The 21,107-nt window shown below is 44.7% G+C and overlaps 1 protein-coding gene across 4 annotated transcripts in view; it reads left to right on the plus strand.

Annotated features, from left to right (window-relative positions):
• The window catches only part of aplp1 (amyloid beta (A4) precursor-like protein 1), a 44,255-nt gene extending 26,584 nt beyond the window's left edge, over positions 1 to 17,671 (plus strand). The window contains exons 4-17 of one of the 4 annotated variants that reach the window (XM_086155167.1): positions 2,119 to 2,249; positions 4,122 to 4,315; positions 4,389 to 4,687; positions 8,560 to 8,687; positions 10,061 to 10,135; positions 10,709 to 10,867; positions 10,986 to 11,114; positions 11,212 to 11,311; positions 12,344 to 12,511; positions 12,625 to 12,645; positions 12,731 to 12,789; positions 12,876 to 12,941; positions 13,088 to 13,231; positions 14,720 to 17,671. In XM_086155167.1, coding sequence (XP_086011293.1) covers positions 2,119 to 2,249; positions 4,122 to 4,315; positions 4,389 to 4,687; positions 8,560 to 8,687; positions 10,061 to 10,135; positions 10,709 to 10,867; positions 10,986 to 11,114; positions 11,212 to 11,311; positions 12,344 to 12,511; positions 12,625 to 12,645; positions 12,731 to 12,789; positions 12,876 to 12,941; positions 13,088 to 13,231; positions 14,720 to 14,821 — 1,775 coding nt within the window. In that variant the 3' untranslated portion in view covers positions 14,822 to 17,671. The remainder of the gene's footprint in view (positions 1 to 2,118; positions 2,250 to 4,121; positions 4,316 to 4,388; positions 4,688 to 8,559; positions 8,688 to 10,060; positions 10,136 to 10,708; positions 10,868 to 10,985; positions 11,115 to 11,211; positions 11,312 to 12,343; positions 12,512 to 12,624; positions 12,646 to 12,730; positions 12,790 to 12,875; positions 12,942 to 13,087; positions 13,232 to 14,719) is intronic. The other 3 variants (XM_086155169.1, XM_086155170.1, XM_086155171.1) reach the window with 3 other exon arrangements.
• Positions 17,672 to 21,107: the final 3,436 nt, after the last annotated feature.

A 21,107-nucleotide genomic window follows, 5' to 3' on the forward strand; every position in this document is an offset into this window, starting at 1 on the left:
TTTTAACTGGTTTATGGGACTTCTGCTCCTGAACTTCTGCGCACAGCATCTGCAAATTGGGACTTTACCGGCTGGCGGGTATACCGGCTTCCGCGAGTGTGACGCCATTTCGAGCGGTGAAAAATAATGAATATTATTTTATTCAAAATTTCAAGATCGCAATAATCTTCCAACTTAGAACTAAAAGTTAAAAAAAGGAATGAACACAAACGAAATATACTTGAATTAAATATTTATCATTTATTTTCCCAAGCCACTCGGAGCCGCGGTGTAAAGATGTTTTTTTTACCCCAAAAAGGTAGGTGTTACATCTGCAGGAATCGTTGTCCGGTTTCCATCTTCAGCGAGAAACGAGAAACAGAAGCTGTTTAAAAAGGAGGAATACCGTAACCATGGAATATAATAAACCATGAACCGTATTTTGCGGACCAGAAGGCGCAATATCGAGGAATGAGTCTGCAGTGGACCTTCGCGTCTGGCTGGAGTTACGTTCCCCCAACAAACGGCAATTTCCGTTCAGTAGAAACATGATCATCTTGTTGGTATTTCCAACCATGTGGTTGGTTGATGTTAACTAGCAACCAGCCTCACTCAACCCTTTACTAACCTCCCTGCGACTTAGTTACTGCCGTTTTTTGCCTTCGGAAACATCGTTATAGGCGGTTCCTGCCTCTGCTTTTTTATTTCTGGTCCAATTTCTCGGCCCACCAAGCTACGGAAGCGGAACGACCGAAACCATGTCGTCTTCCAGATCTCGCGATATATTTTGCGTTTGTCGTCGGAGCGCGAGAGCGGTAACTCGGATTTCTTCCTCTTCTCGTCGCTTGTCATCGTCGACGGATCCGATGTTGTCGGGAGTCGTGTCGGAGCAGCCGTCTCAGTGAAGGAAATCTCGTGTTTTATTGATTCTATTAAATGAATTTTAGTTTCATTTTACTATGTTTACTGTTTTTTTCTTCTTAGGGTAGAAAATAGCTATTTCATCACCATTTTTTCTTTCCAATTTCTGCCAAAAAATGCTAAAGAACGATAAATCGCGAGAGCCGATTTCCTAAAAAAAAACATCCCAAGTAGTGAAGGCGCGAAAGCCGGACCACGAAATGGAGATGAAGCGAAGACGATAAACCAAACGGTACATAAAGCAAACGCACACAAATATCATGTAAGATCAATTATATTATGCTTTACACATGTATATATGTTACATATATTTTTACACACCTTTAACTTAACTTGTATCTATTTCTCTTGATCTTTACTGTTCTTTGTATTATTATTATTAATTATATAGCTTTCTATTTTGGTTCCTCCCCACTCAGTACGCGCAGGACGTACCGCTAGAACAAAAAGCATCGTACGTAAGCGTGCTACCAACTGTTCTGATTGGTTTATGGTTGCCGGCGATAGCGGACACCTGAAGTTAGCGTGAGCTTGGAATAACATTGTATTTCAGCACTAGATTTTATTTATCTAACGTTGTTCGACGTCGCAGCCGAGATTCAACCGAGGAGCGACTTTAGCACGGCGTCCCCGTGTCAGGTGCGAAAGCTCGCTTACCAAAGTGGCATTTAAGCAATTTGACGGAAGTCCGAGCGCCGTGTGACACATTAAACTGGTTGGAGGTCAGTAAGCGCAACAAGAATTAATACATAAGGCGCACAGATGATTTTTGAGAACATTTAAGGAATATTAAGCGTGCCTTATAGTGCGAAAAAGACGGGAATAATAATAATTATCTATCATTATTATGATGAAATAATAAAAATTGACAGAATTATTAGTAGTAGTATTTTAGAAAACCTGGGAAAATTAAAACAAAACAGATTTGGGGGAGAAAAGAATAAAAAATAATACATTTTTGGTTTCCTGAAAGAAAAAAAAAAAGAAAGCAACCTTTTTTATTTCCAGTATTTTAGAAAAGAAGTCAGCTAAGCGTAGCATTGTGTTTGTGTTCAGCTGTAGGCACAGTCGGATGGTTGATGAACCTCTGATCTGGAAGCATCGCTTTATTTCCTTTATGTCCGTAGTGCTGGATTTTATCAAAAAAAAAAAAAAAAAAGCGTTAGCCTAGCGTTAGCCTAGCTTAGCATCCGATTGAAACGGTTTGTTTCTCTTCAGTTCCCCCTCCTCCTGCAGAAGGGGAGTACGTGAGCGAGGCCCTGCTGGTCCCCGACCGATGCCGTTTCCTCCGCCAGGCGCACATGGACACCTGCAAGAAATACGTGTACTGGCATAACATCGCCAAGGAGGTGAGAGGAGGCCGATCCACCCGTATTTCCCGTCTAAATGTCAAAGTCTGTTGTTTTGTCGATTTGTCTGCATGTACTGGACATGCAGAGGAACGGAGAGGATGTTTCTCACAATCCCACGTTGACATGGAAACTAAATATTAATAAGTACATTGAAAGTAAAGAGCACTTTTACATTAAACTACGTGTCAAACTCAAGGCCCGCGGGCCAAATGTGGCGCGCCACATCATTTTGTGGCCCGCGAGAACGTCTTAAAAGGTCTGTTTTAAATTAAACCCGTCCATTGAGCATAAACTAAGATAAGATAAGAACAACTTTATGAATCCCGAATTAAATTGTTGTGCCAGAGTTACAGAAAATATAACAGTAATAAATACTAAAAAGAAAAAGGCAGAATTAGAAATAAAAATAAACTATAAAGTGTCTCAGTGAAACTATAAAGTGTCTTAGTAAACAAGTGATAAAACGATAAGTGTCTTAGTAACAAGTGAGGTAAGGAGTGCACAATAGTATGATAAAAGGAAAAATTGTAGTGTAGCTGTTATGAAATGAAATATTGCACAGTTCTGAATATTGCACAGACATATATATTTCCCACCAATCACGTCGATCATGTTCCCCGCCAGGTGACGCCATCAGATCGCAGTGAATCCACATCGATGCTATTTTCAACAAGTAGAATTGAGAAAAACAAATGATCCCTAAATGTCCAGGGAGAGAAAAGTTGTTTCGAATACATGTTTGCGCTTCAAGGAGAAAGAGCGGCGTGTCTTTTGTGCCGTGAAGAAGAGTCGGTTATCAAAGAGTCCAATCTACGTTGGTATTTTGACAACAAACACAGAGCTAAGTATGCTAATGTTAGCCTTCCCGAAAAACAACAAATTGTCCAAAAATTAAAAGCCAAACAAGGAGGACAGAAGAATGTGTTCACCAAACACTGCAGCGGTGAAAGCTAGCTTTGGAACTACTAGTAAACATCATTTCTTTTACATCTATGCTAATACCTATGTAGCATTTTGGATTTAAATGAGTCATAAATTCAGAGATATTTAACATCAAGGAGTAGTTACGGTTATTTTACAATACATTTATATTGTTACCGTTACATGTGGCCCTCGGAAGGCAACCATTATGATGTGGCCTTTGGTGAAAAGGGGTTTTATTAATCAGTGAACTTTAAACAATGAGTAAAATGCAGGCAGATCCAAACTAATATTTGACGGCATGAGAGAGGAGCAGCGGAGGGTTCGGTTTGGTTTGGTTTTGGACAGTTTACTGCGAAGATCAATTGACATTTGTCTTGTAAAAAAATGACACAGCAATACAACTTGTAACCAATAGATGGAGATATTAGCGCAAAGACGTTCCCTCAAGCTACAGAAACTACAAGACGGTACATCTGAGATTGTTCACGAGTGGACAAAGCGGATCCTTCGGAGAAGAATTATCAGTTTAGCTTCAGATATCTATGAAAACGGAGCCGGTTTGGTTTTTGCCAGAACTACCGTGTCGGAACCAAAGGCAAACGCATTGAGGTGCCTGTTTTTGGGAGAAAACAAGAAGGATTTTCCATGAGAGTTCCTCAATCTGACTGAAAATCTCCCCGAAAAGGGGCGGTTTCGCACTCCGATCGGACGCTACGTTCAGAGGCAGCGCCCGACGGTCAGAAGTGCTGTAACAGCGACAGAACGGGAGTTTAACGATTCCCTCCGATCTGCGCTTCGGTCGCCCTGAAGATCAGACCTCCACGAAACACCGGGTTTTACATTCCGACAAATTCGTTCCGATTATATTTTAGATACGTGATCGAGCGCGGAGGCTTCGCTGCCTTCTGTCCGTTATTGACCAGATAAATATGCCCTTGCCTTCAGGCGTGCACTGCAGAGAATCTGGAGCTCCACAGCTACGGGATGCTTCTGCCATGTGGAGATGATTTCCGCGGGGTGGAGTACGTTTGCTGCCCGGGCCGAGGGATTTCCAGCAGCAAGGCGGAGAACGAGGAGAGGGAAATCTCCACCGGTCTGCACTCCCTTACGTCCCAGACCGGCGGGAACCTGGTTTCCGCGTAAGGCCTCGCTAGCGGACGATCGCCGTGTCTTCACAAGGTGGAAGCGGCGAGTAACCGCTGTTGTCCGCAGGGTTAAAGTGACGGCGCCCGCCCCGAGCCCCTCCCCCGATACCGACATGGACGAGGTGGACATGGAAGAGGACGACGAGGTGGTCGAAGAGGAGGAGATGGAGGACGAGGAAGAAGACGTGGACGAGGAGGACGAGATGGCGGAGGACGAAGAGGAGCAAATAGCCGTGAACGACCCGGAGGAGTACGAGTACCCTATCGACTCCGGACCCTACCAGGCCTCGGACTACCTTGACTCCTCCTATTACAAGAAAAGCCAGAAGCCCACCACCTCTGCACCGCAAATGAAGGGTGACAGCTGTGAGCATCATCGCTACTTCCTGTGTCTGAGCGTCTACCCGGCTGCTGTATTATTCACCAGAATCTGCACTCGCCCAAGCAGACATACCCATCTTTTTCTTTTTGGCTGCTCCCTTCAGGGGCTTCAGCCAATCATCTCATCTTTCACGCCAACTAACTTTCAGACCTCCTTCCCTCCATCCATAAACCTCCTCTCTGGTCTTCCTCTAGACCTGGAACTTCATCATCCTTCTACCCAGATCTTCACTATCCCTCCTCACAGCAGCGGTTATCGGCTAGCTGATCGCTATCTCGGGCTTCCTCCTGCGCACTAAAACCGTCAAAGTCGTCTTCTTTGGTGTCAGAGTTGAACGGACTCAGAATTTCCCGGTTATTTCATTGGTCCGATGTGACGAGGAGAAATGTTTTAGCGGCGTGAAGCTTTTTAGCTCTCCCCCCCTAAAAAAATCCATATATTAGCCGCATCGTTGTTCAAATGAAAAAAGTTGCGACTCATCGTCTGGAAATTCCGGTAGTACCAACACAGGCTGCGGAGTTGAAAGACTTAAGAACGTGATACTCCAAATTTGGGCACGCTCACTAAGACTGCGGTCAGTTGCCATGTGCGAGCGGGTCGGCCGTAACAAGGGCCAACTCCAGAGAACTCTGACTTCCACGAGTTCTAGTCTACATTCTTTTGGAGCTCAGAGTCACTCCAAGCAAGAACTCCACCTCTTCGCCATTCCGTACAAACCCTGTATCGTTGTCGATGTTCACACTCGCTGGCGTTTTACAGGAAGTGACCCTAAGCATGCACATGTTTTAGCTCCTCCAGGCATGCTAGCTGTGAGACACTGGTACGGTGTGCTGTAGGGGTAACAGAGAAGTTCAAGGTGGAGGTGGGACTCCATCAGGGATCAGCTCTGAGCCCCTTCTTGTTTGCAATGGTGATGGACAGGCTGACAGATGAGGTTAGACAGGAATCTCCATGGACCATGATGTTTGCGGATGACATTGTGATCTGTCGTGAGAGCAGACAACAGGTAGAGGAACATCTAGAGAGGTGGAGGTATGCTCTGGAAAGGAGAGGAATGAAAGTTAGTCGCAGCAAGACAGAATATATGTGTGTGAATGAGAGGAACTCGGGTGGAGCGGTGAGGCTACAGGGAGTGGAGATCAAGAAGGTTGGAGGATTTCAGGTACTTTGGGTCAGCAGTCCAGAGCGTAGGAGAGTGTGGAAAAGAGGTGAAGAGACGGTCCAAGCAGGTCGGAAAGGGTGGAGAAAAGTGTCAGGGGTACCAAGAGATAGAAGACTTTCAGCCAGAATGAAAGGAAAGGTGTACAAGACAGTGGTGAGACCAGCGATGATGTTTGGACTAGAAACTGTTCCAATGACCAAAAGACAGCAGGCAGAACTAGAGGTTGCAGAGATGAAGATGTTGAGGTTCTCTTTGGGAGTGACCAGGATGGAGAGGATCAGGAATGAGTCTATCAGAGGAACAGCGCATGTTAGATGTTTTCGAGAGAAGGTCAGAGAAGCCAGACTGAGATGGTTGGGTCATGGACAGAGGAGGGATGGAGAATATATTGGTAGACGGATGCTGGAATTGGAGCTGCCAGGCAAGAGGTCTGGAGGAAGACCTAAGAGAAGATCGATGGACGTCGTGAGAGAAGATATGAAGGTAGTTGGTGTGAGAGAGGAGGATCCAGAGAATAGGGTTAGATGGAGAAAGTTGATTCACTGTGGCGACACCTGAAGGGAAAAGCCGAGAGAAGAAGAATGAGAAGAAGGCATGTTCACCGCAGCGTCCCTGGTGTCCTCTGGTCTAGCGTGTCTAGCTTTTCTGGGACCATTTAAAAGCGGCGACTTAAAACGAAACAGAACGTTTACGTGAAACGGGAGGCCCCGAGGCCTGTTGGCCTCCCTGTCGCCAACATGGGAATCACTTTTTTCAAGCCTCAGCCACAAAGCTGGTGAAGGAAAAGTTCAAGCGAGCACATCAGGGGTCCTTCTGACTCACGGAGGGAATCACATGCAGAACCGATTGCACCATCTTTTCCATTTTAGTTAAGATCTGGTGTGACAGTGATCAAAAAAACCTGAAATCGCCCCCCCGCCTCCCTCAGATGTATCACATTTCTAAGCCTTCTTTGGGCGCGACTTTCTTGGGTTGTGTCAAACCAGACCATAAAACACAAACCTCAACAGGGAATACAGGTTTTAATCATCGCGGCCAAAGGCGAAGTGGAACTACACGAACCGCATGTTTTCATCTTTTAAAAACAGTTCAAGACATCATATTGCTCATCTAACAAAATTAAATCTGAAGTGTAAAAGTATATAGTATAATATAAAAAAAGCAGGGGTGGTTAATTATTTTGGCCATATTTCTTAATTTTTATGCGCAGGCCAACTGGGTATCATGCAAATTGAACAAAATGAAAATTGCAATTTAAATATTTACATTTTTGGCATTTTACTTCAACTTTAAAATCATAAATGATCCTATAAATGTACCGACATTATTTTGTGTGTAATCATCCATACAAAATTAAACAAAAAGGAAAAAATAAGGAGTTTCTAAATTTGATATGGATTGAAAATACTTGTTTCCCCACAGTAAAGAAAACACCGGGAGCCACACGACCCTTTTGAGATTTGAAATGAACTAACATGGCATATAACATTTTATTTTTTTGGCCTTTATGCTATGCATAAACAAAACGTGTTGCTTTAAAAGAAAAATAAATAAATCAATGGACTGCAGAGAAAATGAAATGACATTTCTGCATGAAAAACATTTTGAGCTCCAAAAAGGTTGAAGATTACTTTCAAGCAAAATCAGTCTTTTTGAGTATTTGTGAACTTCTACCGACAGCAAACCGAAAACGCAGACAAAAAAAAACAAACATTTGAACATTTTTATTTAGATATTACAAGATCGCCATTATCTTCAAATTTAACACAAATACATTTTAATTGAATACCGGTTTATTCTTTTCCGGCCCCCGGTGTCGGGTTATGGCTGTAAAACTGTCAAGTCTTTTTAAGATTTGCCTATTTTTCTTCACCTTTTGGTTGTGGAGTGCGTTTCCTTGTGCACTTGCTCACTAAATTCTAGATCCACTTTGGTTTCCCCCATGAAAGTTTTGCATAAACCATAATTGCGGCCCACTCGCTCTGGCTAGTACGCTCTCTGACGATCCAGTCAAAAGGCATGTGACACACTGACGTTAGCGTAGCCTTCTAGAAGGCCTTGGTGTCACATCTCAAAATCTTATTGGTTGAAGCAACAGTTTCATCAACATTTATTTTTTGCCAGAACGCCTGTGAATCGGATTCTGCTGGCCTATTTCTTTGACTTTGACCCTGCCTGGCAACAAATAACAGCTGAAAGATGATTGGTTAAATGCTCTTTGCTCAATAAAAATACAGGACTGCCTCAGAAAATTAGAATATTGTGATAAAGTTCTTTATCTTCTTTAATGCAATTACAAAAACAAGAATGTCATACATTCTGGATTTATTATAAATCAACTGAAATATTGCAAGCCTATTTTAATATTGCTGATTATGGCTTACATCTTAAGAAAACTCAAAAATCCTCTCTCAAAATATTAGAATTTCATGAAAAAGTCATTTTTGTTTTTTAATTGCATTACAGAAAATAAAGAACTTTATCACAATATTCTAGTCCTGCACATGTCTGGAAGCAGCACAGTCACGGAAAAAGCTATGAAAGGAAGCGGACGGACCATTTGGAATTATTCAATCAGATTCGAGATTCAAAATATTCAGATTTTATTTAGGCCAGCAGATAAGGCTTTGCAGGCCCTGACGGCCCACCACAGAACGATTCTAATAACCTCCGCCTTGTCTCCGTCCCGTCCAGTGACCACTCCCCGGCCCACAGATGGAGTCGATGTTTATTTCGAGAAGCCCGTCGACGACACCGAACATGCCAACTTCCTGCGTGCCAAAACGGACCTGGAGGAGCGGCGGATGAAGCGCATCAACGAGGTGAATTTCACAGGGTTGAGAGCAGGTTAATTGTTTGCGGGCCGGTAGGTGGCTCTTCTGACAGCAGAGGTTTTCTTCTTCATCGCTCTCGTTCCTTCATCTAATTCTCGGGCCGTGTTCGGTTTATTGGCATTCGGGGAGGCGGATGAAGTAAATGGGAAAAAAAGACCTCAGAGGAGTAAAACGAGTCGGAAAAATGGAGTTATCTAATGATGAATTCTTTCATTCATTATCCGTTCCGCTTAGCGGGGTCCGGGGATTATATTCGCCCTCATTGGTCGACCTGTAGAAACATTGCATCATATTTAGACATTGAATTATTCACCCTCTCATGTGGACGTCATACAGCAGGGGTGTCAAACTGACACATTAATTGTAACACTATGAATGTAACTACATGGAAACAAATGTAAAATAAATGTAACTACTTCTTAATGTTAAATAACTCATTCAAATCCAATATGCTATATGCTATATGCCAATATGCTATGCATTTGCATAGATGTTAAGAAGTTATGTGTCTTTGGTGAACGCATTCTGCTGCCATCATAGTTTGGCTTTTAATTCCTGGCCTTTTGCTGTTTTTTTGGAAGGCTAGCTTTAGCATACTTAGCTCGGCGTTTGTTGTCAAAATACCGATCGCACTCTTCGACAACCGACGCTGCCTTGTAACACAAAAGACGGTATTTTTTTCTCCTTGAAGCACAAACATGTATCCGCCTTCCTATTTTAAAACAGTCTTCCATTTGCATTCGCTTTTCTCTTTCTGGACGTTTCTGGACGTCAATTCCACTTGTTGAAAATACCATAAATGTGGACACACTGCGATCTAATGGCGGGATGGCGTCACTGTGCGGGTAACATGATTGACATGGATTGTGGGAAATGTAGTTTATGGTCAATGCAGGCATTTGACTTATTTATTTTAAGACAATCAGACTTGAAGACGTTCTAGCGGGCCACATAAAATGATGTGGCGGGCCACATTTGGCCCGCGGGCCTCGAGTTTGACGCCTCTCATTCACATGGCACCTTTTTGTGGAAAAGACTGAGCCTGAAAGCAGGTTCTCGTTGTCTTTCCTTTAAAAGACTCAATCATGCTTCAGGACAAATCACCAGAAATAAAAGCGACGCACATAAAAGCTGTGTTTTTAACTAGCGAGCGTTCTTTTTGAGAATCGTCGTCCCCCCAGGAATGAGTGATTGGCAGTTGTTTTGTCAGGGTGTGAAGGACTTAAACGCTGCGGTGACACTCCAGCCGTCACGGAATCACAATCGCTCGAGATCTTCTTTGGGAGATCAGCATGTTCTGACGTACGCCCGGTTCGTGCGGTCGCTCTTCACGGGTACGCTAACGTATTATTTTTCCGTAGATCATGAAGGAATGGGCCGAGGCAGACAACCAGTCCAAGAATCTTCCAAAGTCAGAGCGACAGGCCCTCAACGAGGTAAGCGGACAAGTTCTTTTATTTCCATTATCTTCTTAAAGTTCTCCAGACCAATCGTGTAGGAGAACATCCGGGATCGGTGATGGACGGGTGAGCTCAGACAAGAACCGCAATGGACTAGCGGTAGCATGAAAGGGGTGAAGGAACATCTAGCGAGGTGGAGGTATGCTCTGGAAAGCAGAGGCTTGAAGGTTGTGAATGACCCAAGTGAGGAGATGTGTACAAGATTGTAGGAATGGGTGGAGAAAAGTTCAGCCTGTATGAAAGAACAATATGGAAGACGGAGATGAGATGAAGATGTGGAGGTTCTCTTTGAGAGCGAGGAGAACGGAGAGGATCCGGACCGAGGCCATCTGATGGACGGTGCACGGTAGATGTTCTGGAGATAAAGTCAGACTGAGATGGCTTGGACAGTGGAGGGATGTGGTTGGAACTGCCAGGCAGGAGTAAATCAGAGAGTTGATGTGGGAGGAGATCTGTGTTAGAAGTTGGCAGGTGATCCACTTTGGAGACCCCTGAAGGGAGCAGCCAGAAGAAGAAGATATGGACTAACCATGTGTAATGTCCTCCTAGCACTTCCAGTCGGTGCTGCAGACGCTGGAGGAGCAGGTCGCCGGTGAGCGCCAGAGGCTTATGGAGACTCACCTGGCCAGAGTGGAGGCCATACTCAACAACAACCGCCGCCTGGCCCTGGAGAACTACCTGAACGCCGTGCAGTCTGATCCCCCTCAGGTGGCTCCACCTTGGAGTGCATTTACCTGCAAGACGAATCCGACCCTCAGCCCGACGCTCTGGGTTGTTCTTGCGCTGTAATTCTGCACGGTTTGACACCTTGTTTTTTCTTCTGCAGCCGGAGCGTGTGCTGCAGGCCCTCAAGAGATACATGGCTGTGGAGCAGAAGGACCGCAAACACACACTCAGGCACTACCAGCATATCGTGGACGTGGACCCACAGAAGGCGGAGCAGATGAAATTCCAGGTGTGTGAGAGCGGAAGTGGATGATGCATTTGAGCTGGACCTGGTTTCTCGCGGTTGTTTCGGAAAGCTCGACGCCGCTGACTCATCTCCTCTGCAGGTCTACACCCATCTCCACGTGATCGAGGAGAGAATGAACCAAAGTCTCGCCCTTCTCTACAAGGACCCCACTTTGACAGAGGAGTTGCACAATGACATTCGTAAGCTTCCGTCATATGTCGCTTTATGAATCTGAACAGAATCCGTCTTCCAACCTTGTGATTGTAATGTTTTCATAAGTCACATCTTGCAGTACTGGGCGATAAAATTTCACCTCCAAGGAACCTTAAAACCGATCATCTCTCAGCTTGCCAGACTCTTTGTCTCTTGAAAAAATGTCGTAGCTCACTGCTCTCAGGATAGATCAGAGTGTCATCTGCAAACATCATGGTCCATGGAGATTCCTGTCTAACCTCTACTGTCAGCCTGTCCATCCCCACTGCAAAAAAGAAGGGGCTCAGAGCTGATCCCTGATGCACTCCCAACTCCGTCACTCCTGACGGCATCCTTCGCCACTGTCTCACAATCTAACATACATGTCCTGCACCACTCTAGCATACATACTTACTCTGCAACTGCAGACTTCCTCAGCCAACCGCAGCTCCTCTCCTGGCACCCAGTCATATGCTTTTCCCAAATCTACAATTGGACAATGCAGCCCCTGCTACCTTCTCTATCAACATTCTCAAAACAAAAACCACATTGGTTGTGCGCTCAGTCTAGTTTCCAAGACTCTTTCCCATATTTTCATCAGCTTTATTCCAATTCTGGACATCTCCCTTGTTCTCAAAAAAGGGCACCAGCACACTTCTCCCCTGCTCCTCGGGCATACAAGTCAAAATTCTGCAGGGACCTCTCCTGGACACTAGCCTACCTCCACGGGTACATCAACAGTACAATACGCCTTTGGACTCCCAGTGAAAACGTCACGTATATCCTGAAATCAACCTGTCAGCCCTGAGTGTGTCACACGGTGTATTTGGTCCGAGATGTTGAGGCCTCCCAGAGGTCAACAGCAGCGTCATCTGTGTGAGGACCTGCCTGAGGAGGCCATGCCAGATATTGGTGTCATCCTTTCCCCTGTCCACTATTTGTTATTCTCAATCATCCGAATCTCTCATCCTTTTACTTTCCGTCACTAACGGGGACGCAATTTACGATGAAAATGTAAGCATTTGTTCGTTTGCCCATAGAAGAACTGCTGAAGGTAGAGCGAGGAGACATCAGCGAGCTCATGACCACCTCCTTCTCCGAAACCCGCACCACCGAGGAGATCCTTCCCGCCGAGAGCGAGGAGGTAAAGGACAACGAGGACGACGTCGGCGGAGCGTTCACAAACAGGCCATACCCTCCCCACCCCGGTACGTTCCCAAAATCCCACTCTTCCATCCGCCATCTACTGTATCATGCCAGAAGGTAAAGCGAGAAATGGTTTTCCGCTGTCACTAATGCGCCTTCCCTCTTCCTCCCAAAGAACTGCAGCCTAATAAGAAAGGTGAGTGGCCCCGTTTTGTGAATGGTGAACCTCCACTTCAGTGCTTCTCAGCCCAAGGTGACGCTTCTGTGCTTTGTTTCTGCAGTAGATGAATACGATTATACCACATCTGAGAGAGACCCCACCTATGAATACGACGAGAAGGTAATCCGATGAGTCGCGTACGTTCAGCGTGCGGTGTGGCGGTATCTCTACAATTCCCACCCCTTCTCATTTTTGTCGTCTCTCAGATCAACACCTCGGCGGAGCTCAAGCAGGTGGTCAACAAGCCTGCAGAGATAGAGAGGGACGAACTGGTAAAGTGTTCAACATTAGCTTTTGGACATCTTCGAGTTTAATAACGCGCGCTGTCAGTTGGGGAACGTTCTTAGATTCCGATGCACAGCTTTTTCCTGCGTATTCTGTTTGTCGTGAGCGTGGCGTCACACTTGTCGTTTCACAGCAACCCGATGCTCTGGAGACGTTCAACCGCGGCGCCATGGTGGGGTTGCTGGTGGTGGCCGTGGCCATCGCCATGGTGATGGTGATCAGTCTGTTGTTGGTGCGCAGAAAGCCGTACGGTACCATCAGCCACGGCATCGTAGAGGTGCGACTCGACAAGCGCTTTTCCATTTTCACCAGAGGGAATTGTTTATTTTGAAGACCTTGCATGATCGCTAATTGTGACATTGCATAAACACGAGCAATATTGTTTTTTTCTGAATTCCATTTATTTTATGATAAAATGCGGCGGTCACTCTGCCTCTTTCACAACTGTCAGGGTTACTATACACGAGACTACGAGGAAATAACACCAGATAAAGAATTTATAAAGCATTTATAAATGTTATTTTCCTGCAGGAATGAACAATAAGCAAGTGATAAATAGTTTAAAAAAAAAAAAAACGTTTTTTCCCTCTGTGATGTAATTTTTAAGACTGCTTTTAATACATAATGAATTAAACGGATCGATTTTGTGCTTCTTAAACAATATAAATAAGTAATTAGGAATTAATATCCAAGATAAACTGCGTTCAAAGTTGCCAGAAACTCAGAAAGTCCGCGTCTGCCCACTTTAAATAGACTTGCTCGTGAGTCAGATGACTCTCGTTGGCCAATGGGAAGCCTTGTAGATTCCGTGTGTTGATTGGTCAGCCGTATGGAAGAATTTTGACGGACATGAAAATGAACCATTCAGACCTCAGTACGACCCCCTCCTGTTACTCACGTGGACTTTATTTGTATAAACAATACTGTCAGAGATCCGGAAGTAAACCGATCAGTCAGTACGGACGTGATAGCGAAGGGAACGAGGGAGGCGGTGATTCTTCTCTCAGGACGCCTTAAAACAGCCTTCAAACCCTCAGCGCAGACGAAGAAGAGGAACGAACTTAGTAGCTCCTCCCAACCCGCACTGCCCCGTCTGACTATTACCTAGTTAATAGTAAGGAAGTTTGCGCAAAACGTCGCTCCCGAATAGTCGATGACAGCATGTCGACGAGACAGAACCGGAAGTAACAGGGGCACACAAATGATTTGAAATTTACTTAATTCGATAATTTAATAATAAAAATAAAATAAAATAGTAATTATAATAATAATTTAAAAAAAGACCTTTTTTGTTTGTTTTTTCTATACATTTATTTGATATACATTTTATCTTGTCTTTTTATGATGAAAATGCTCTTCATAATGTATGACAACAGTACGTTTTAAACCAGATACTAATCAAGAACGATAAAACCTTATCAGTGTAAAATAATTTAGAACTATGAATCACATTATTATCTGATCATTCATTTGGAGATAAACTGAGAAATAATTTATCGCATTCATCGGTGCTCTTTAATACTCATGAAAGATGAGATTGATTTTTTTTAATTTTTTTTTAGTAAAACAATGAAAAGGCCAGCGTTGTGAGTTTCAGGAAAAAATGATTAAACAAGCCAATTTATTTTTTATAAGAAGTGTACGGTGTGCAGTTTTGATTTTAGTCCCCTTCCCATCACAGCTCATAATCTCAACCCTAATGTGTTATAATATTTTTCTTTTCACGTGGGCCCGTGTTGTGTAATAACCTCTTGTGTGTTTGCAGCAGGTCGACCCCATGCTGACCCCGGAGGAACGACAGCTCAACAAAATGCAGAACCACGGCTACGAAAACCCAACCTACAAATTCTTTGAGCAGATGAACTGAATGGCTCGGGCCGTCGAGAAAGCGTGACCGCTTCGTTTTTTGTCCTCCCCTTCCTTTAGATACAGTGGTTGTCTCAGCCACTCCCCCTCGTGATGGATTTACGATGTATTGCAAATATAATCTAAATGAATAAGTACGGGCTACACGCCAAACCCATTGTAAATGACCAACAACGACCCATCATCATGGCCAGAATGTGAATAACGAAACACGACACAAACTCACATCCCCCCCAGTTGTGATTTTAACCTCCTGTGGTTTAGAGTCCGATGACTGTCCCCTCCATTAGCGGCACCGCGGCGTTTCATTATCCGGATATTATTCACTTTAAAAAAAAAAAAAAAAAAAAAAAAAAAAATTTGAGTGGCATGACTTGACCCAGTTGAACGGTGCATAACGCTTTAGAATTGTTTTGTTTTATTCTACGTGTTTAAACGTGACGTGTCAGTGCAGACGAGTTCGAGTCACAAACCCGGCTGGATCATGGCTTCGCCCCCCCAGTGTGAAATTAAAAAGGGCATTTAAATGCGAGAGTGGTCGCGGGGGGTTGTCACCGTTAGGGTGGAAAGTACCTCTTAAAAAAAAAAAAAAAAAAAGATTTTGACGTGAAAAATAACTGAATGTGAGAGACGGTCAGGTCTCACCAGAGATAACACACGAGCTGATTGTATGACAACAAGATTTAAAAAAAAAAAATTAAAAATCAACCCTTATTGTTTTGGCAAATGCCACCATCCGCCATGACCTAGTTTATTTAGTTTGTTCACACTGCTACCTAAAAAAGATGTGCAACACCGAATAAGAAGTCCGTTGTGTCAAATGGAAGCATGACAACCTGTTCCGTGGTGCTGCTGTATTTTATTTGTGTTGTTCCCATCATTGCTTTTTGACAAAAAAAAAAGGAAAAAAAACGTCGGAAATGTCGCCGTTAAAAAAAAAAAAAAAAAAAAAAAGGGACAATGTAAATAAAAGGTTAGAGATACATACGACTAGATGTAGACATTTCTATGGTTTCATTTGCATTGATGTAATGGTATAATACATGAAACTAGTGCATTGTGCTGTTATGAGAGGGAGAAACATTTTTTTCCTAACATGGCTGATTGAAAACGGACTGTTGTAAAACCAGCACAAGACAAAAACGACACAGTAACTTCTTTCTGAATGTATTTAAAAGAAAAAAAAAAAAAAAAAAGGTAGACATCGAGATTCCATCTTCTTTTCAGTGAGTCCCCCCCCCCGCCCCGCCGCCCCGCCCCAGTTAGCCTCTTTTATCGGGAGTAGTGACGTTCAACAAATAGGAAAATTCATGCCTGATGCCATTTTCATCACTAGCCGTAGCCGCCTGCCAGTTATCGCCTGCGGCAGGTGTGTGTGTGTGTGGAGTTAAAAGTGTGTATGATACAGTGCAGGCAGAAAACCACCTTACTCACGTGTCGGGGTGTATTCGGTCTTTAAAACGGACGCAAATGCGTTTCTAGAAGATCGGACGCGTTTGGGGCTCAACTTTTACCCGATTCTAGTTTATCTATAGACGCTGAATTAATCAATAGCTTTTCACTGGATTAGTCATCGTAGCTTGTCAAATCTGTATACGTAGGTAAATTAAAAAAGAAAAAAAAAAAAAAGGGGGCCGACCCCCCTTTTTTCTGGCTACTCGTTAATCGTCGGTGTGTCTCGTGTCACATTTGGTCGGGGGTCAAAGGTCGCGGCGGGGGGGGGGGGGGGGGGGGGGGCGACGGTCCCTCGGCCCTCCAACGCAGTAATACAAGAGACTCAAAACCAAAATTGGCTGTTTCGCGACGGACGTTTTGTTTAGAAAGCCTGCGTTTTTTTTTTGGTCCGCGACGAAAGAAAACGGCAGAAAACACCCATCATTGTATTTTTACCAAAATAGGCACTATAAATATTTATATATATTTGAGTTTTCGCATCGATCTGGTGTTCCTTGGGTTGGGTGGGCGGCGGTCGCGTGATGACGGGCGGCGTTGGCGTGTGAACATGTGTGTGTGTGTGTGTGTGTGTGTGTGTGTGCGCGAGGGAGGGAGGGGGAGGGGGTCACAGCCTATGTATAATTTGTACAGCTATGTTAGTGGATGAAAAACAAAAATGTATGTTCACAGTTTAAGTAAGTTGCCATGATACTACTGAAACCATAAAAATGAGAATAAGCTTGCCTGTGTTTCCCAAAAAACAAAAACAAAAAAAAAAAAAAACACTGACAGTTTCCTACCAGCATTTAGCGACTTAGAGCGGTGTATTCTGTAGTTACCCGGATCACATTTGTACGTAGTCCTCGGTTGAAAATCTGTACCCTTATTAAATATAAACAATGTTATTGAGATTTTAATTGCTGCATTACTGCCTTTTACAATGCTGTGTTTTGGATGTAATTATTCTGTATTTTTATTTCTACGTAACAATAATCGGTTGGAATCGAGGGTCATGCTTTTCACACGGAAATTTAAGACGCTTGTATCATATATATATGGGGGGAAAAGAAAAAAAAAAAGTGAACGCAAGCGTACGGCCTCTTCTCCATCGACGAGGCGTGGCACGAAGCACAAGTAGATCCAAATCACTCGGCGTGTGTGTGCGTGTGTGTGTGTGTGTGTGCGGGATGCTAAATGTTTCAATCCAGCCGCGATGGCGGGGGGCCGGCGTGGATCTCGTCGCCCGGAGCCGCCGTTCATTTTCGTTTTCGACCAAAGACACGCTCCACAAAACTAGCAGACAGATGCTTTGATTTGGCGAAATGTTCTCTGTTGTGTCGATGTATTTGCAAGCAATCCGAGAAATTTAAAACTGGTCAGGCTAATTAATAGTGTAATAAAAATGAATGACCCATCAGACTGTGTGTGTGTGTGAGTGTGCCTGTGACACGTGCACGTTACCACGCCGCAAAGTAACCGCCATGCATCTGACCAATAGGATAAACCGTGGAATTATTTGGAAATAACATTCGCTCATTCATTCATTCATTATTTACATCCTGTCCTGCCGTGGGGCTCGCGGGGAGCCTCTCCCCGCTGTGATTGGCTGAGAGGCGCAGTCACCCCGGACCAATCACGAGCCCACATACTGAGACGTGCAACCATTCGCCCTCTCATTCACACATCTGGACAAGCTGTGGTCTCCGGTGAACCTCCTGCAGGTGTTTGGACTGCGGGAGGAACCCGCAGAACCCTGAGGAACCCCGTGGAGAACATGGAGGCTCCACACAGGAAGGAATCCAAGCAGAACCTTCTGGATGTCTCTATAACATGGAAGGATAAGACAACCGTCCATCATTTCACTTCCAAGTAAGGATTGAAATGATGTTTCTCCAACGGCGACGGTGCCAAACTACAAAAACTATAAAATGATGTCATGAGAAGCGACCAGTCATGAACATCTTAGATGCCTCCAACCATCCACCTTCTCCTTCACAACACATGCAACTATCTACTCTTTCACATCGAGATACACCTGAACCTCCTGCAGGGGGTTTGGACTGCGAAAGGAACCCTGAGGAACATCACGCAGATACAGGAGGACTCCTGCGGGGATCCAAGCGGGGACCTTCTGACTCCCCGAGAGTCGATCCGAAGCATCTTCCAGAAAACCGGAAGTTCTCGTTCTCGACGCCGCAAGCTTACAAGAAGAAGCCCCTCCACCCTGGTGTCTTACGCGTCGACGCCTCTCGAGCCCCTCAACCGCTGACGGTGAAGATGTTTCACACCCTCGTTGGCGTCACCTCCAAACCACAACAGTGACGGGTATCGCGGCGCTGGAAGGTTTTACCGTGAAGCAGCTCTGCGGCCGTACAGTGACGCCTCGTCATCGGTGCCTCCGGCACACATCAGTCATCTTAGTAGCGGTTCCTCAGAAGTTCACCGGAGGCGCATCTGCGTTGCGGTGATCCACGTCGACTCGTACGCTCGCCCGCGTCCCGGACGCTTTTTTTTTTTTTTTTTTTTATATTTCAAAAACACTTTGATTCATTCAGGACGCGCCAAGATACGAAACCCCGTCGGTTTAAGTACGTCGGCGTTTCAAAGAGTGACCCCGAAGACCCGATGAGTCGCGTTTGCGCTGACTCATGGGAGGGGGGGCTCCGGCGAACCGGCGAGGGGGACGGCGTGTTTGTCATCGCGGGGAGGACGGCGGTCTAGAGATTACTGTTAGGTGCAGCCCTGAGCACGCGAAGCCCGAACTGACATTTAAGTGTCAGCGCGGCGGCGAGCGGAATAAGTGAGCAAATAATCATGAGCGACGCCGTAAAGGTCAGGACGCTCGCCCACGCCGCAAGGAGGCTCCTCGCCGCCGCCGGTCAGGGCCGGCGAGATCCTCGCTCCCGTGCTTTCAGGGTTTTCCGTCGGGTTCTTTCCGATGTTCGTCGCGTACGAAATCGTAACCTGCCATCTCGTCGATTTTGAGATCCCGGGAAATGGTCGTCTGATGAGACGGCGTGCGCTCGAAGCGTCGCCGCCGAGGCGGCCATCTTGGATATCTGTGACCGCACGGGCGCTGAGAGCAGAGGACGGCGAACGTGGAAGGGAAAAAAAAAAAAGTCATATCCTAATATCAGTGTTAGATAATATTAGACACACTTCCTGTCAAAGTCGCAATTTATGACCCGACTTATGAAGGAGTTAATTATTATCCTCAAGACGCTACTTTTCCCACGGCGGCTCAAACAATGTGGCTAATTTTTGTTTTTTTTGGATGCTAACTAGCTTCACATTTAGCCTCGTCACATCACGATGAAATTCTGAGGCCGTTCACTTCCGACACAGAGGAAGACGACTTTTAAAGATTAATATGCGCGTCAGGAAGATCAGCTGGAGGACGACAAAGCAGGGATAGAAAACAGACTTTTCTTGTTTTATTTAATATTAATCTTCTTCATCAGCCGTGTTACGGCCACTGATCGGGGAAAAAACATTTCCGGTATGCAAGTTAAAAAAAAATGTTGAGTGTAAACATCTCATGTTACAAGGCGGCTTCTAGACAAGTGCAGCCTATATTTATAAACATTTAATTATTTTTAGCAGGTGCAGTTTATATTCAGGTGCGCTAAATAATCTGGAAATGACCGTAAGTCAATTTCTCCATCCCGGAAAATGTCTCGCTCGAACCCGAGCCGCCGAAATGAAAGCCAGCAGGTCTTGCAAAACATGCAAAACGTCACTGAATAATACGAATTAGATGGAAAAATAAACTCACACACACACACACACACAAACACACACATTGCTTCCTGATGGATTCCTGCTTCGTCCCGTCTCGTACGAGTGTTTACATACACCAGAACCCAAGCAGCCACGCCTCATGACGCCCACGTAACGCACCGCTTTGAGCGACGACACCGCTGGCGTTGGAGACAAAAGCATACCGTCATTTCTGGACTATTGAGCGCACCTGAATATAAGGCGCAGGGAAGCAGTAAAGCGCACTGTTACTTTAAACAACCGACATTAAACTGAGGTATGAAGAATAAAGTGCAGGCAGGTACGGGAGAGGAGCTGCAGAGGTTTTTTGTTTGTTTTTGGGTTTTTTTGGACGGTTTAGTGCAAAGGTCAAGAAGTAGGACCATCATGGTGTTTGGAGAAACAGCAGCAGGATGGTTTTCTGTGACAGTGCAAAGAACCAAACAGGTAAGTCTGAAAAAACTCCCTCTGCTGACCTCCATCAGTCCCATTATAAAATACTTTTTTTAAATGTGTCTGATGGAGCCTTTTTAATGGAGAATATTCATTCATTCATTCATCAGGCTAGCAGAGATACCAAGTTCACCCTGTTTTTCACATGTCATGCAGGACATACCGCCATTTCTGGACGATAGGGCGCACCTGAATATAAGCCGCACCTAAAATAACTAAAAATAAAGCTAAAAATAACTAAATAAATATGCGTACATATAAAGGCTGCACGTCCATCTATAAGCCATGAGATATTTACACACAAACACTTTTTAAACTTTTAATTCAATACATACATATCGGTAACATGGGAAGTGCTTTTTCCGAGCGGTGGCTGAAAAAGACGAATAATAAATAACACAAGGAAAAATCCTGATCGCAGGCTTGGTTTTCCTCCTGCGCGCTAAAAGTCGACGTCTTCGGTGTCGGAAAAAAATCCATGAATTAGCCGTGTCATCGTTTAAGCCGCCGTGTGGAAAAAATAGCGGGTTATAGTCCGGAAATGACAGTCCGTGACCTCTGGCCTCACAGCTAGAAAGTAATTCCACCTGGGTCATAAATGATGACTTTGAAAGAAAGTGGGTTTAATATCGTCTCATATT

Source organism: Fistularia commersonii, chromosome 11 (genome assembly GCF_037954325.1).
Source record: "Fistularia commersonii isolate RoL2024-O1a breed Wild chromosome 11, RoL_Fcom_v1.0, whole genome shotgun sequence".
In the NCBI taxonomy this organism is placed as follows: Eukaryota; Metazoa; Chordata; class Actinopteri; order Syngnathiformes; family Fistulariidae; genus Fistularia; species Fistularia commersonii.